This window comes from Bombina bombina, chromosome 3, assembly GCF_027579735.1.
Source record: "Bombina bombina isolate aBomBom1 chromosome 3, aBomBom1.pri, whole genome shotgun sequence".
Lineage (NCBI taxonomy): Eukaryota > Metazoa > Chordata > Amphibia > Anura > Bombinatoridae > Bombina > Bombina bombina.
Window position 1 is genome coordinate 1,120,673,264 of NC_069501.1, and position 15,926 is coordinate 1,120,689,189.

Sequence of the window (15,926 nt, forward strand, 5' to 3'; positions counted from 1 at the left end):
CCATCTCCGTGGAGATGTTGCCTGTGCAACGGCAAAGAGAATGACTGGGGTGGGCGGAGCCTAGGAGGGACTATATGGCCAGCTTTGCTGGGACTCTTTGCCATTTCCTGTTGGGGAAGAGATATTCCACAAGTAAGGATGACGCCGTGGACCGGACACACCAATGTTGGAGAAAAGACTGTCTTATTTTTTTTAATGGGACTGAGCCCACCTTCGTATGGTTTTTGGGGCGTTTACAATATACTATTCAAGAAGCCAACTTTCAAATATTATTAGAACCACTGCTATAGTTCAAAAAAACTTTGATAGTGCATATAAAAACACATTTAAACAGCTTATTTCTGGTATCCTTTATTAAAAAATACTGCTGTACATGTGAAAACTGAAAAGACATGAAAACGGGTAACATTTGGAGTCCATGACACAAGAACTTTAACATATAGGTGATTTTCAAAGAAATTTGTTGATAATACAGAATGCACTCAAAGGCAAAAATGTATGTACCAACAAAAAAATATTTACAAAAAGCAGTTAATAAAAAATTAAAAACATGTACAAAATTGTTAAAAGATAAACATCACAATTTTAAATGTTCTTTCTGTGCTTTTTATCAGACAACAAAAACAACGATGGAGAGTCCCAGCCTGTTATATCCTGGCATGATTAATGTTTCTTAAACCATATCTAGGTGCGGCTACAATTGTTGAACAGATGTGTCAGTATAATCTTTAATGGAAAATAAAATGGGGTAATGTTGGTTACCCAAAACACCAGTGTGAGGTTTTAGTAAAAGGTTACAAAATTAAGACTGCAACTAATGAAAGAAAAGTGCATGCATGTACTGTATTACCAAACATCAACAAATATGGGGAAAATGTTTGTGGTGAAATAGCTATTCAATTTATTATTATATTTTTGTAATTTTCTTATTATTTTGTAATTTTCTTATTAAATCCTGAGAATAGTGTATGGTTGTGAAGCAAATAAACTGACAGCAGTATGCAACTAAGAATTATATGCAATTAAAGAATTCTTAATAGAGGAAGGTATGCTGGTTTATTAATGTTGAAAGCCCTGTGACGTCTCTGCCATATGATTTTACACAAAAATATTGGTCCCCAAAAATAGATATATAAATAAAATTTAAAAAAAAGAAAAAAAAAAAAAAAATCCTAAAAGAAATACAAAACTAAACAAAAAGATATCCGACATGGATATTTATTTATATATATATATATATATATATATATATATATATGGATATATGATCCCCTTTAACCTATACTGTGCTGGAGAGACCTGTATTTGATTTATTTTCAGTTACTTCCAACATTAATAGGATTTTTTTTCCATGAAAAAATGCAGTCCTCTTATAAATTAAGCATAGTTCATCAAGAATACAAGTTATTTTTTGTACAAAAAATTGCAATGATTTGTCAAAAACATATAAAAAAAGACAGCTGCTTTTTTCTCTCTTATATATATATATATATATATATATATATATATATATATACATACACACATACATACACTAATGATAAAAGACGGTTCTTGCTTGGTTTTTCATCCAAGATATTTTTTACCTTTACATTAAAAAAAGAGCAATGTTGTGGCAAGTTGTAACAACTCTCTGAAGGCTAAACATTTATGTTTTATTTAAAAAAAAAATAATATATATATATATCAAATCAAAAGCAGTATTTGATTTTTAAACTCGGATGATATTACTAAAATGTAAACCTTTCAACTTTTCATTAAATGCAGGAATGATATCCATGTTCTTGTAAGCTTTCAAAAGCAAAAATGTGTCCCTCCTTTAATTTAATCCCCAGGTAAGCAGTTTTCTTAAAAAAAAAAAAAAAAAAAAAAAAAAACACGAGAAGTACAACTTCCCTGAATTTGCGAAGACTAAGAATAATCGAAATTGAAGCCAGTACATCAAATAAAACATCTCAAAAGTCTTGTATGACCACTTGGAACTTTCCTTATTTCATTAGAAGTTGCCCGACAAAGCACTCCAGAGGTCCAATATTATATATATATATATGTGTATGTATGTGTGTGTGTGTATGTGTGTGTGTGTGTGTGTGTGTGTGTGTGTGTGTGTGTGTATGTATGTATGTATGTATGTATGTATGTATGTATGTGTGTGTGTGTGTGTGTGTGTGTGTGTGTGTGCGTGTATATATGTGTGTGTGTGTATGTATGTGTGTGTGTGTATGTGTGTGTGTATACATAAATGATACACACAATAAAAACAAAAATCATAAGCATTCAGTGCTACGAGGTTGAAAAACTAAACCTCATTTTACAAGAAAATTTCAATATATTTGGCAGTCTTCAATACAAATTTCAGTATGTGTTTTGTTAGAAATTCACTGAATACTTCGCATAGTGCTAAGATATTTTTTTTACAATAAATCAAGGAGTGAAAAAGTAATGTAAATTTAGTGATAAGGAAGGTAATATTGGGCTACACAGACTGCAAAAGGCACAGCAGATAATTCCCATTTCTTTGCAGGTTCTGATGCTGTAAGCACATGAAGTCAGGAAGCTGATGTTTTCTTTGTTAAATCAGTGTCTCCACATCCAGTGTAAAGTACCCTAGTAAAGCTGTGGTTCTTAAAGAATGCAATAAAATATTGTATATAATCAAGTTATGAATCTTGTGGTCAATAATGCAATATTCAGAACATAATGAAACCTGCACAAACCAATATCGAGAAGAATAAAAAAAAATGCAAAGGAGCTGGTTGCTTTTCTGTATAAATATTTTCTCGTTCTCCCTGAAAAAAAAAATGCAGTTCATAAGAGTGTTCACTGTGTGTTAATCAATTGAGAAAAAACAAAACAAAGAAACACCTTTGCTGACCATTACTATATACGCTCATTATTTGTTCCTACAGATTTTTACAATCAACTCACTGTAAGTGCCAAAGAGAGCTTGCATACAACACATTTATATGGAAACTGCTTTACTACCTGGTCCTTTTACACTACTGAACACACATAAGGTACATTTTGTAATATTGCAGATGAGAAAACAGTGCCCCTGAAAAACGATAAAAAAAAAAAAAAGAAGTTCCCTCAATATTTATATATGGTGGCAAAATCTTCGAAGATCAGAAAGTCTTAAAATTAAAATTAGTGCATATACAAGTGGAAAAAATAAAAGCAGGAACATCATGCACCTGATGGTGTTCCTATATTTAAAATAAAATTCTTCACAGATAAAGCCTCCATTGGCAGCCATAGCTTTAGGATAAATGAAACATTCTTCTTTTCAAGTAACAGTGTACCTGACTGAAGTGCAAGCAGCCTCGCTCATCTCCTGTTTAATTCCCAATATGAAATGAGATGACAATGATAACTCAGCTGTAGTGCAATTTGCTATTGGTTTAGTTCCTCAGCAATGTCCTGCATGCTTTCAGCAAATACTACAACTGGCCATTTGCAGCTGCAACCAGTTCTTGAAACGTATTTTCAAAGCAGCGTTTTAGATCACTGTAAGTTACCACAAGTACACTCTTCTCGTCTCTGGATATGAGGCTAATTTTTTCTGGTACACCAGCATCTAACTGCAAGAGATGGATGAAAATATAGCAAATATTAATAGTAAATTTACAAATAAATATAATGATGTTGTAGAAGACCATTATTATTTCAGAGCTAATAAAATGTGTGCCAAACCAAGCATGAACATAATATTTATTACTAATTACCTTCATACAGGAGCTCATTAACCGAAGTGACTGACAGGCAGTAAACTTCACATTGTATATATTACCTTGTTAAGACAAGTTACAATATGACTGAGGTCAATCCATGGAGTGCCTGCTTCTGTCACCTGATGGAAAAGATGATCCCTAAAGAGCTTTAGCAAGTATCTGTCTCCAGTTTCTGACCAGGCTGGGTCTTTTTGGAACCTATAGAAGGAAAAAACAAAAACAAAACTTAATTTATGCTTACCTGATAAATACATTTCTTTCATGATGGTGAGAGTCCACAATCCATTACTCCTGAAAATTACTTTTTCCTGCCACTATGAAGATACAAAGATTACCAAACCCCAAGAGCTCTATAAAACCCCTCCCACCTCTCTGGCAACTCACCTGTAAACTAATGCCCAAGTAGTGAGTCCACAATACCTAGATATATAAGTATGCAAAACATGAAAAGTAAGCAAAAAGAACCTAACAAAACTACATCAACCAGAAACAACAGCCTGAAGGACTTTCCTACCAAAGGCTGCTTCAGAAGCAAAAATATCAAAATGGTAGAACTTAATAAAAGTATGCAAAGAAGACCAAGTAACTGCCTTGCAAATTTGATCCACAGAGGCCTTATTCTTAAAGGCCCAAGATGTGGCAACTGATCTGGTTGAATGGGCAGTAATCCATTTAGGAGGAGACTGACTCACCTCAAAGTAAGCCTTCTGAATCAAAAGCTTAAGCCAAGACGCAAAAGAAACACCCCTAGCTTTTCTAGAAACAGAAAATAAACAAACTAGAAGTTTGTCTAAAATTTTAATTAAATATTTTTCTGCAGAGGGCTTAAAAGTAGACAAACGCATATATACTAGTACGGTTGCCAAAGTCCAAAACAAATAATATAATAAACAATAGGAAAAACAGTGGCTATATACAAGCACTCGCGCCTTAAACATTAATTTGTAATTGTGAGGAACAACTCGCAAAAACAATGCACAAATATCCATTTCTCATACATACTAAAGTACAAAAGTATGCTTAAATTGAAATACAAAACGCCCTAAAGTAAAGCGCATAGTAGGTCACTTTAAAGACATAACAGGTCATTACATCTCAAAGTCAGAAAAAATGACCACAACCACAGTACTTAACTTGCAGGAGATTGTGTAGAAGCCATGAACATAATGGAAAGTCAGTGTAAGCCAGTTACAAGATGGCCATTGTAGATGATTTGCAGTTGCTATGTATGATATGCGGCAAAGATAAGTCCTTCCAAGACGGCAAATACCTTAATACACTGTCGGCTCATAAGAGTCACTGCAAACAATCATGTCGCTCTATTCGGGGGACGGATCTCAACACAGGTGGTAGACTGATTCCTTCGCCAATCGTATCCGAGGAGAAGTTGAACTATGTTCAGCGCACAGCCCTGGGATACTGGAGCAGCTATAAGCTAGTCAGTCACCTTAATCGAAACGTGAAATGTCCATTGTTAAGTGCAGTGGGCTGCTGTTAGTAGTGCAACGTGATCCACAATGCTGAGGGTCCTTAGAAACAGTGCAAATACTGCTGAATAGCCAACAATAGTTTCACTATTTGCTGGCTTCGTCAGAGCTCAGAGTTAAACTCTGTTCTAGTCAATCAATAGTGTTACAGCAAAAAGTTCCTCCTGAAACGGAGCCGGTAAATATTGGTCCAGATGCCCAGCATTGCTTTAGTACTATAAAATTATTTTATATATATATATATATATATATATATATATAATATTTAATAAAGAAACATGGCTTGAGATTATTACTGCTTCACTTATATACACTGTTTAAATAATTAGAATACAGATCATTCCTAACAAGAATTAGTGTTATAACAACAAATTCAATTACGAATCATATAACGATGCTCACTATATTAAATTTATTGGGATAGAAAAGGGTTTACAGAAATGGACTAAAACAATTTTTTCATTAAAGGGCCATGAAACCCACATTTTTTCTTTCATGATTTAGAAAGAGAATGTAATTTTAAACATATTTCTAATTTACTTATATTATCTAATTTGTTTTATTCTCTTGATATTCTTTGCTGAAAAGCATATCTAGATATGCTTAGTAGCTGCTGATTGGTTGCTGCACATAGCCTCGTGTGAATGGCTCACCATGTGCATTGCTTTTTCTTCAACTAAGGATATCTAAACAATGAAGGAAAATAAATAATAGAAGTAAATTGTAATGTTGTTTAAATTTCTATTCTCTATCTGAATCATGAAAGAAAGATTTTGGGTTTAGTGGCCCTTTAAGTCCTTGTGGGTTCAGTGTGTCTAGAAAATTGATCCATCTAGATTAATGTTGTAAAAGGATCCTGTCTAGATCATCACCTCTGATGCCTTATTTTACCCTTTCTATCCCAATAAGTTTTAACAACCTAGGAGATGAGTTGTGGTGCAGTTTAAAGTGTTGTGCAACACTAAAGGTGCGATCCTTGTTCTAAATGTCTCTTAAAGGGACAGAATAGTCCAAATTAAAACCGATGATTCAGATAGGGCATGCAACTTTCCAATTTACTTTTATCATCAAATTTGCTTTGTTCTCTTGGTATTATTTGTTGAAAGCTAGGTAGACTCATACTATTTTTCAAACCCTTGAAGGCCACCTTATTTCAGTGCATTTTGTCAGTTTTTCACAGCTAGACATGGTTAATTCATGTATGCCATATAGGTAACATTGTGCTTACTCCTTTGGAGTTATTTATGAGTCAGCACTGATTGGCTAAAAAGAAAGTCTGTCAAAAGAACTGAAATAGGGTGGCAGTCTGCAGAGACTTAGATAGAAGTCAAGCAAAGAGGTAAAAAGTATATCAATATAACTGTTGGTTATGTAAAACTGGTTAATGGGTAATAAAAGGGATAATCTTTTTTTAAACCAAAACAAAAATCTGGAGTTGACTGTTCCTTTAGATGCTAGAATGCGATCATGCAACAATACAAAAAACTATATGCTCTATTTAGAGCGTATTGTATTTCAATTTATGCATACTTTGTATTTTATTAGGTATGAGAAATAAATATCTGTAAATATTAGGAATAACTCACAAAAACAATGCACAAATTAATAAATCTGTTTGAGGCTCAAGTGCTTGTATAAAGTCAGTTTTTTTGAAATCCTTACAAGCCTGCAAATAGTTCTTCAAAGCTCTGACAACATTCAAATTATGAAGAATCCTCTCCATAGACTTTTTGGAATTAGGACAAAGAAAGAACAACAATTTCACTACTCATGTTGTCTGAAGACACCACCTTAGGTAAGAAATCAAACAGTTATCAAAACAACCTTATCCTGATGAAAAATAAGATGAGGATCACAAGAAAGTGCAGACTATTCAGAAACTCTCTTAGCAGAAGTGATAGCCAAAAAAAGCCTTCCAAGATAAAAGCTTGAAATCCACGTTATGCACGGGCTCAAATGGAGGAGCCTGTAAAACCTTTCAAACCAGATTGAGGCTCCATGGAGGAGAAATTAACACAGGCTCAATCCTGACCAAGGCCTGAGCAATACACAGAATATCAGGAAGATTGGTCTCTGTCTTGATGCAGACACTGTGGACAGATTTGGAAAATGTCTTTCGGTATAGTTATACGGGTGACATATTTAATATTAAACATCACATCACATGTAATTCTACTTTTGTAATATACTTGATTACTCGTAATTGCTGTCAAACAATATGTAGGACGCACCTCATGTATGTTAAAAGACAGGATAAGAGAGCATCTGTTACCAATCAACGAGGACATACCCAGAACCCCAGTAGCTAGGAACTTTACTTCTCTTGGTGGTAAGTCTGAAAATTATTTCACATTTAAAGCTATTGATCATATACCTATGACCATCACAGGGGGGAGGATAGGCATGCTAAATTAAATAAGTGTGAAACATATTGGATTTTTAGGTAACAGACAGAAGCACCTTGTGGAATTAATGAAAAATCTGATATTAAATTATTTGTAGGCTGATGTAGGTTGAATATATATGCTCTTATAGTTACAAATTTAGATACTATTGTTTGATTATTCTTATACATATTTTTTTTCTCTGCACACTCATTTCCATAAACACCACAGCTTTAGGATTTGTATCACGTCAGCAGTTTGTAGTTACATTCGTCTTTTTGCAACTCCTATTCCTTTTCATTTGTTTTTGTCACCCACAGTCATATAGACTGCACCACAACCTGAAAGACTTGCATCTGTCATGATCACAGTCCAAAATAGGAGGAACAAAAGAAGCCCCCTGAATATTGGACTGATGATCCAGCTACCAAGACAGGAACAGTTGTCTTGGGATCCAAATAAAGTGTCTAAGAAAACAGAGTATAATCACTGCACCATTGTCTAAGCATACAAAGCTGAAGAGGCCTCATGTGAAAATAAGCAAATGGAATAGCATCTGATGTGGTAATCATTAGGCTTAGTGCTTCCATACAAAGAGCTACTGAAGGACTCAGAACAGACTGAAGATTTGAAGAAGCTGAAATCGGCTTCAGCCTTCTTTGTTTGGTTAGAGAGTCTCATAGACACGGGGTCTATTTGAACACCCAGAAAAGTGTCTCTGGACTGGGGAAGAAGAGAACTCTCTAGAAAATTGATTCTCCAACCATGCTGCTGAAGAAACAGATGTCTGTTAATGTAAGATACTGTTAAAGGAAAAGATGGGAGCCTGTAAGCAAATATCCTACAGGAAAGTTTACACTGGGCTCTTGTCACAAACGAGAGTACCCAGGACTTTTGAAAATATTCTGGGAGAAGTAGCCAAACCAAATGGAAGATGCAAACCTGCAGTAATGCAAACCTTAGAAACGGATAATGATTCTTGTGAATTGGAACATGAAGTTAGACATCCTTTAAATCCATTGTGGACATAAACTGACCTTGTTGCAAAAGAGGCAGAATAGTACGAATAGTTTCCATCTTGAAAGAAGAATCCTGAGAACCTTGCTCAGAGCTTTTAAATCCAAAACTGGTCTGAAAATCCCTTTATTCTCTGGAACAATGAAGAGATTCAAACAGAAACTCAACCCCTGATCCAAAATTGGAACAATGACTTCCATGAATTCCAAATATGAAACAGACTGAAAGAAGGCTTTTGCTTTTTAAAGGAGCCTTTGGAACATGAGACAGTAGAAACCTTCCTCTGGGAGCCCTCACCCTGAAACCTATTAGATAACCCTGAGAAACTATATTCAGAACCCAGGAATCCTCAACAGACAGGACTAAACCTCCTGAAAAGGCACAACCTGCCCTGCACCACAATATCTAGATTGGGGGCTGCACCTTTCTTAAATTGTTTAGATCTGCTCCAATTTGAACTTGTTTCTGAGAGGAGTAAGAAGATTTTGTTCCTTACTCTGACGAAAAGGATTGAAAGTTATTACAATTTTTAAATTTACCCTTATATTTCTACTGTGACAGGAGCTTTTCTTCCCTGAGACAAGAAATCTAAGAATCTAATCCAGAACCAAACAACATCTTTCAATGAAAAGAGATAAAAGTCTGGATTTGAAAACCATATCAGCTGACAAGGGCTTGAACCACAAAGTTCTTCTACAAAGAACTGCTAACGACATAATCTTAGAATCATGTCAATAACTGCATCACAAATAAAAGCATTGGCAGACTTCCGTAGACCCAAACGGTTAAGAAAATCTTCACTAGCAGAATCATCCAAAAATTGCTCAGAAAGACTATCCAACCAAAAAAAAAAGCTGCAACCACACAGGAATCGCTTACTGCTGGCCTAAAAAGAAAACCTGCTCACTGGAAAGCCATCCTATGAAAGGATTACAATTTCCTATCCATAGGATCCTTAAAAGAAGAACTATCTCCCAAAGGAATGGTAGAACACCTAGCCAATGTAGTTCCTAAGGTGGATGGACTATTTCTGTTTCCCAAAGCTCAATATTAGAAGCTGGCAAAGGATAGATTTTCTTAAACCTAGCTTAAAGGGACACTTAAGTCAAAATTAAACTTTCATTATTCAAATAGAGTATGCAATTTTAAACAACTTTCCAATTTACTTCCATTAACAAAATGTGCAAGTCTTTTTTTATATTTAAACTTTGAGTCACCAGCTCCTACTGAGCATGTGCAGAATAAACGTTTATGCATTTGTGATTGGCTGATGCCTGTCACATGGTACGTGTATGCATTTGTGATTGGCTGATGGCTGTCACATGGTACAGGGGGAGTGGAAATAGACAATTTTTTAAATAGTCAGAAAAAAATCTACTACTCATTTGAAGTTCAAACTAAGTGCTATCGTATTGTCTTGTGATCTTGCATTTGTTGATTATACAAATTTACTGTGTTAACTGGTCCTTTAAGGATTAAAAGGGCCGCCAGGCTTAGACCAATCCTTTGAAACTATTTAAGAGACAGCATTAGGGGTAGGAAAAACCTTTGGATTTTTTTTTTTAAACTTCTGCTAAGCCTCCAAACGTATAACAGACTTGTCCTCAAATACCTTAGGATCTTGAAAACCTAAAGTACATAATACCTCTTTTAAAAGGGAACGAATATGATCAACCTTAAACATAAAAGAGGATGACTGAATCATGATCAAAAACAGACTCCTGATTATCAGATAATACCTTCTGAGAACATACCTCCTACCACATACTCCCAATACATCCCTCTGTCTAACAGCAGCACTCAATGGGTGAAATAGACCTCAAATCAGTCTGAAAACCCCTATCACAGTCGATCATCGGGAGCACCTTCCTTCTTTACCTTCCTCCATGTGGCAAGATTAGTTTCTAATAAGGTGGGAAGAGTTTTATAGAGCTCTTGGTGTTGGTGGGAAATCTTGGCCTCCTCCTAGTGGCCAGAAGAGTAATTCCCAGGAGTTATGGATTGTATACTCTCACCACCTATATGAAATAAATATTTTTACACACCCAATACAACTGTGGGTTACTCTACAGGTTACGACTCATATTTTGGATTCTGCATCCTGTAATGAGGATTTATACTGCATTACAGATTACAGGACTATTCCACTGTCAGGGATTTTATAAAGACCTGACTTACCATATCACTTCAAGAGGTACAGGTTATTTTAACATCTATATGTGAAGCAACCATCAGTTAAAGTGGTTTGAAAATGTAAAGAATGTCTAAACAGGTAGATCAAATTAAAATCTTTAAGAAAAACGAAAAAAAAAGCTCCTTACTCCGGTCTCTCATTAATTGTTCCCAGTTTTGCTAGGAGTCTGAACAACCTTCCATTTTGAACCTCCTATATTAAACAAAAAAAAAACATAATAAAACTCAGGCATGACTTGTTTTACATTAAAAGAACACTAAAAGAGATATTTTAATATAAATGCCGCACTGTAAAAATATAACAGTTTTAGGAAAAACATTTTTTTAAAAAAAATAATGGTCATCCTCCCCTTCATGCTTAATATAGCCTGTGTTTGTTTGCCTGCGTGTGTAGGAGAGACAGAAATAGGAAATAGAGAGGGAGAGAAATAGAAACACAGAGAAAAAGATTATTCTATCTATATTAGAGCTCGACAATCCCAGGTGCCAGGGAGCCACTTGTGCCTTAAAAACATAATTTATGTAAGAACTTACCTGACAAAATTAATTTCTTTCATAGTGGCAAGAGTCCATGAGCTAGTGATGTATGGGATATATATTCCTACCAGGAGAGGGCAAAGTTTCCAAACCTCAAAATGACTATAAATACACCTCCCACATACTTTAGTTTAACGTGTAGCCAAGAAGTGAGGTGTAAAATAAAGAGTAAAAAGTATAAAAAAATAAAAATAAAAAAAAAATAAAAAAAAAAGGAGGAACTGGAAAAAATAAAGTGTTTTATACAAAAAAGCATAACCACAAAAAATAGGGTGGGTCTCATGGACTCTTGCCACTATGAAATAAATTAATTTATCAGGTAAGTTCTTACATAAATTATGTTTTCTTTCATGTAAGTGGCAAGAATCCATTCCATGAGCAAGTGACATATGGGATATAATATCCAAGATGTGGAAATCCACGAGTCACTAGAGAGGGAGGGATAAAATAACACCAGCTAAATCCGCTGAGAAATTAAATCCTAAAAAAATAAATTAAAAAAAATGAAATCAAAAGGCACTAGAATCAAACTGAGACAACTGCCTGAAGAACCTTTCCACCAAAGGCTGCTTCCGAAGAAGCAAACACATCAAAATGGTAAAATTTTGTAAAAGTATGCAAAGAAGACCAAGTTGCTGCTTTGCAAATTTGATCAACTAAAGCTTCATTCTTGAAAGCCTAAGAAGTGGCAACTGATCTAGTAGAATGAGCTGTAAGTCTCTGAGGCGGAGACTGCCCCGCCTCCAAATAAGCTGTGTGAATTAAAAGTTTCAACCAAGATGCCAGAGAAATGGCAGAGGCTTTCTGACCTTTCCTAGAGCCAGAAAAATAACAAATAGACTAGAAGTTTTTCTGAAATCTTTAGTAGCCTCAACATAGTATTTCAAAGCTCTTTCCACATCCAAAGAATGTAAAGATCTTTCAAGAGTATTCTTAGGATTAGGACACAAAGAAGGAACAACAATTTCTTTATTGATGTTGTTAGAATTCACAACTTTAGGCAAAAATGTAAATGAAGTCCGCAAAACAGCTTTATCTTGATGGACAATCAGATAAGGAGAATCACAAGAGAGAGCAGACAATTCAGAAACTCTTCTAGGAGAAGAGATAGCCAAAATAAATAACACTTTCCAAGAAAGTAATTTAATATCCAGAGAATGCATAGGCTCAAAAGGAGGAGCCTGTAAAATCTTCAAAACCAAATTAAGACTCCAAGGAGGAGAAATAGATTTAATAACAGGTTTCATATGAATCAAAGCCTGAACAAAACAGAGGATATCAGGATGTTTAGCAATCCTTCTATAAAATAAGACAGAAAGAGCAGAAATGTGTCCTTCCAAAGTATTTGCAGACAAACCCTTCTCCAAACCATCCTGAAGAAACTGTAAAATCCTAGGAATTCTAAAAGAATACCAGGAATCCAGATGCGGAAAAATATAAGCAGGTTGGTAAAACCTAGGAACTGCTAAGGCATCCACCACCATCTCCGCCTGAGGATCCCTGGAAAGCTTCTTGTTTAGACGAGAGGCCATCAGATCTATTTATGGAAGACCCCACATCTGTACAAGATGAAAAAAACACATCTGGATGGAGAGACCACTCCCCCGGATGTAAAGTCTGACGACTGAGATAATCCACTTCCCAATTGTCTACACCTGAGATATGAATCGAAGAAATTTGAGAATAGTTGGATTCTGCCCAGGAAAGTATCTGAGATACTTCCTTCATTGCTGAAGAACTGCAAGTCCCTCCTTGATGATTGACATATGTCACTTTTGTGATATTGTCTGTTTGAAAATGAATGTAAAGTTCTCTCTTCAATAGAGGCCACGCCTGAAGAGCCCTGAAGAGTTCTAAAATATTGATTGGTAGCCTCGCCTCTCAAGGTTTCCAAACCCCTTGTGCTGTCAGAGACCCCCAGACAGCTCCCCAACCTGTAAGACTTGCATCTGTTATCACAGTCCAGGTAGCACGAACAAATGAGGCCCCTAGAACAACAAGGTGATGGTCTAACCACCAAGTCAGAGAGAGTTGAGTGTTGGGATTTAAGTATATCAGTTGCGATATCTGAGTATATTCTCTGCACCATTGGTGCAACATGAAAAGCTGTAGAGGCCTCATATGAAAACGACCAAAGGGGATTGCGTCCGATGCAGTAATGAGACCTAAAACTTCCATGCACATAACCACTGAAGATTTAGACAAGCTAAAACTAACTTCATTTTTCTCTTGTCTGTCAGAGAAATAGTCATAGACACTGAATCTATCTGGAAACCTAAAAAGGTGACCCTTGTCAGAGGAATCAAGAAACTCTTTGGTAAATTGATCCTCCAACCATGTTTTAGAAGAACCCACACTAGTTGTTTCGTGTAATAACGTTAACACCAGAAAATGATTCTATTGAGGAGAAATATGCTTGATAACAGATTAATATAAACTAGAGCCCAAACAAAACGATGATCATCAGGAAGATTAATAATCTTTCTGTGGAACAAAACTGAAAAAGCAGAAACACTGCCCCTTCGAAAACTGGCAGATAGATCCTTTTCTAGAACATCATGCAAAAAAACTGCAGAATCCTAAGAATTCTGAAACAATGCCAGGGAAAAAAACATGATTAAAACACCATGACATAAAAAACCTTCCAGATTTTCTTAGTTGCAGGCTTAAAAGCCTAAATCAGGGTTTCAATCAAAGAATCCGAGAAACCCCTATGTCTAAGGATCAAGTGATTAATTTCCATGCCATAAAGTTCAGGGACTTCAGATCTGGATGGAAAAACTGACCTTAAGATAGAAATTAAGAGGGCAATAAGGTCTACAAAAAACTAAAATATGAATATATATGGACCATGATTAAAAAAGCTTGAAGAACAGCACAAAGTTCTAAAACAAAAACCGGTAACCTAGCTTCTAGATGACACCAGACTCCTTACGCTCTATGAGAAAAAAAATCAGACAAAAAGAAAAGTAATCTGCTAAACCAATAGCAGATAATCCCTAACCACTGATTGAGCATAAACAGATAAAAGGGTCACAAATATAATGAGCTATGGATGGAAAAGAAGCAGGATTCCAGAACAGACACACCTTCTGAAGTTTATTCTGCATTATTCCATCAGCAAACACATTAGGATAGAATCTAAAGGTCTTCTAGAAAAGACACACTCTAAGCTGGGCACAGTTAAAAGACTGCAAGAAACACTGATTACCATCAACAATGCTTTTAGAACTTTATCAAAAAAGTATCTGCAGCCAAATCAAACAGAAAGACGACAACAAACAGTTACTGTCTAAGAATGCCAACCAGAGCAAACAAAGGTAATCCTAGTGGATAAGGATTTACAGGTATAGGTCTTAATACAAATTGCTTCCAATTTGAGACAAAATACCCTTATAATACAGTCTAGAATTCTTAAGCCTAAAAACAAACAAACAAAAAAAAACCACCTTTATTCTACGACAAGGATCTAGTTCATTCCTGAGACAAAAGCAGGGACAACCAATACCATGTCCTTCAGCCCTGGACATAAAAGATAAAAGCAGCCACTTTAGCATTTAAAACAAGCAGCTATAGCTGGATTAAAACTTGTCAATTTACTTACCGCTAGATTTAGAGTTCTGCGGCCAAAGGGGTGCGTTAGCTACGCGTGCTTTTTTTCCCCCGCACCTTTTAAATACCGCTGGTATTTAGAGTTCACAGAAGGGCTGCGTTAGGCTCCAAAAAGGGAGCGTATAGCATAATTTACCGCCACTGCAACTCTCAATACCAGCGGTGCTTACGGACGCGGCTAGCTTCAAAAACGTGCTTGTGCACGATTCCCCCATAGGGGCCCCATTGTTTCCTATGGGGAAATACTTCCTACGTCTGCACCTAACACCCTAACATGTACCCCGAGTCTAAACACCCCTAACCTTAAACTTATTAACCCCTAATCTGCCGCCCCCGCTGACCCCTACATATTTTTTTAACCCCTAATCTGCCGCTCCGTACACCGCCGCCACCTACGTTATCCCTATGTCCCCCTAATCTGCTGCCCCTAACACCGCCGACCCCTTCGGCGAGTAGGCGTCGGTAGAAGAGGATGGATCTGCGTCGGCTGGAAGAAGATGGCTCCGCTCCGGATGGATGAAGATTGAAGATGCCGCTTGATAGAAGACTTCAGCCCGATGATGGACCTCTTCAGCGCCCGCTTGGATCAAGACTTCAGCCCGATGATGGACCTCTTCAGCCCGATGATGGACTTATTCAGCCCCCGCTTGGGCTTGGATGAAGACTTCGAAGGCTCCTCTAGACGGATCGGTGATACCCGGCATGGTGAAGATAAGGTAGGAAGATCTTCAGGGGCTTAGTGTTAGGTTTATTTAAGGGGGGTTTGGGTTAGATTAGGGGTATGTGGGTGGTGGGTTGTAATGTGGGGGGGGGGGGTATTGTATGTTTTTTTTTACAGGCAAAAGAGCTGAATTCTTTGGGGCATGCCCCGCAAAATGCCCTTTTAAGGGCTGGTAAAGTAAAAGAGCTTTTCTATTTGTATTTTAGAATAGGGTAGGGCATTTTTTTATTTTGGGGGGCTTTGT

General features: G+C 36.3%; 1 protein-coding gene across 2 annotated transcripts in view; it reads right to left on the bottom strand.

The window, feature by feature from the left end:
- Nucleotides 1–335: 335 nt before the first annotated feature.
- The window catches only part of PAN3 (poly(A) specific ribonuclease subunit PAN3), a 339,245-nt gene continuing 323,654 nt past the window's right edge, over nucleotides 336–15,926 (bottom strand). For both annotated transcript variants that reach the window (XM_053708481.1, XM_053708482.1), the window contains exons 17-19: nucleotides 10,941–11,005; nucleotides 3,791–3,929; nucleotides 336–3,581 (exon numbers count right to left, since the gene is read on the bottom strand). In XM_053708481.1, the coding sequence (XP_053564456.1) occupies nucleotides 3,441–3,581; nucleotides 3,791–3,929; nucleotides 10,941–11,005 (345 nt within the window). In that variant the 3' untranslated portion in view covers nucleotides 336–3,440. The remainder of the gene's footprint in view (nucleotides 3,582–3,790; nucleotides 3,930–10,940; nucleotides 11,006–15,926) is intronic.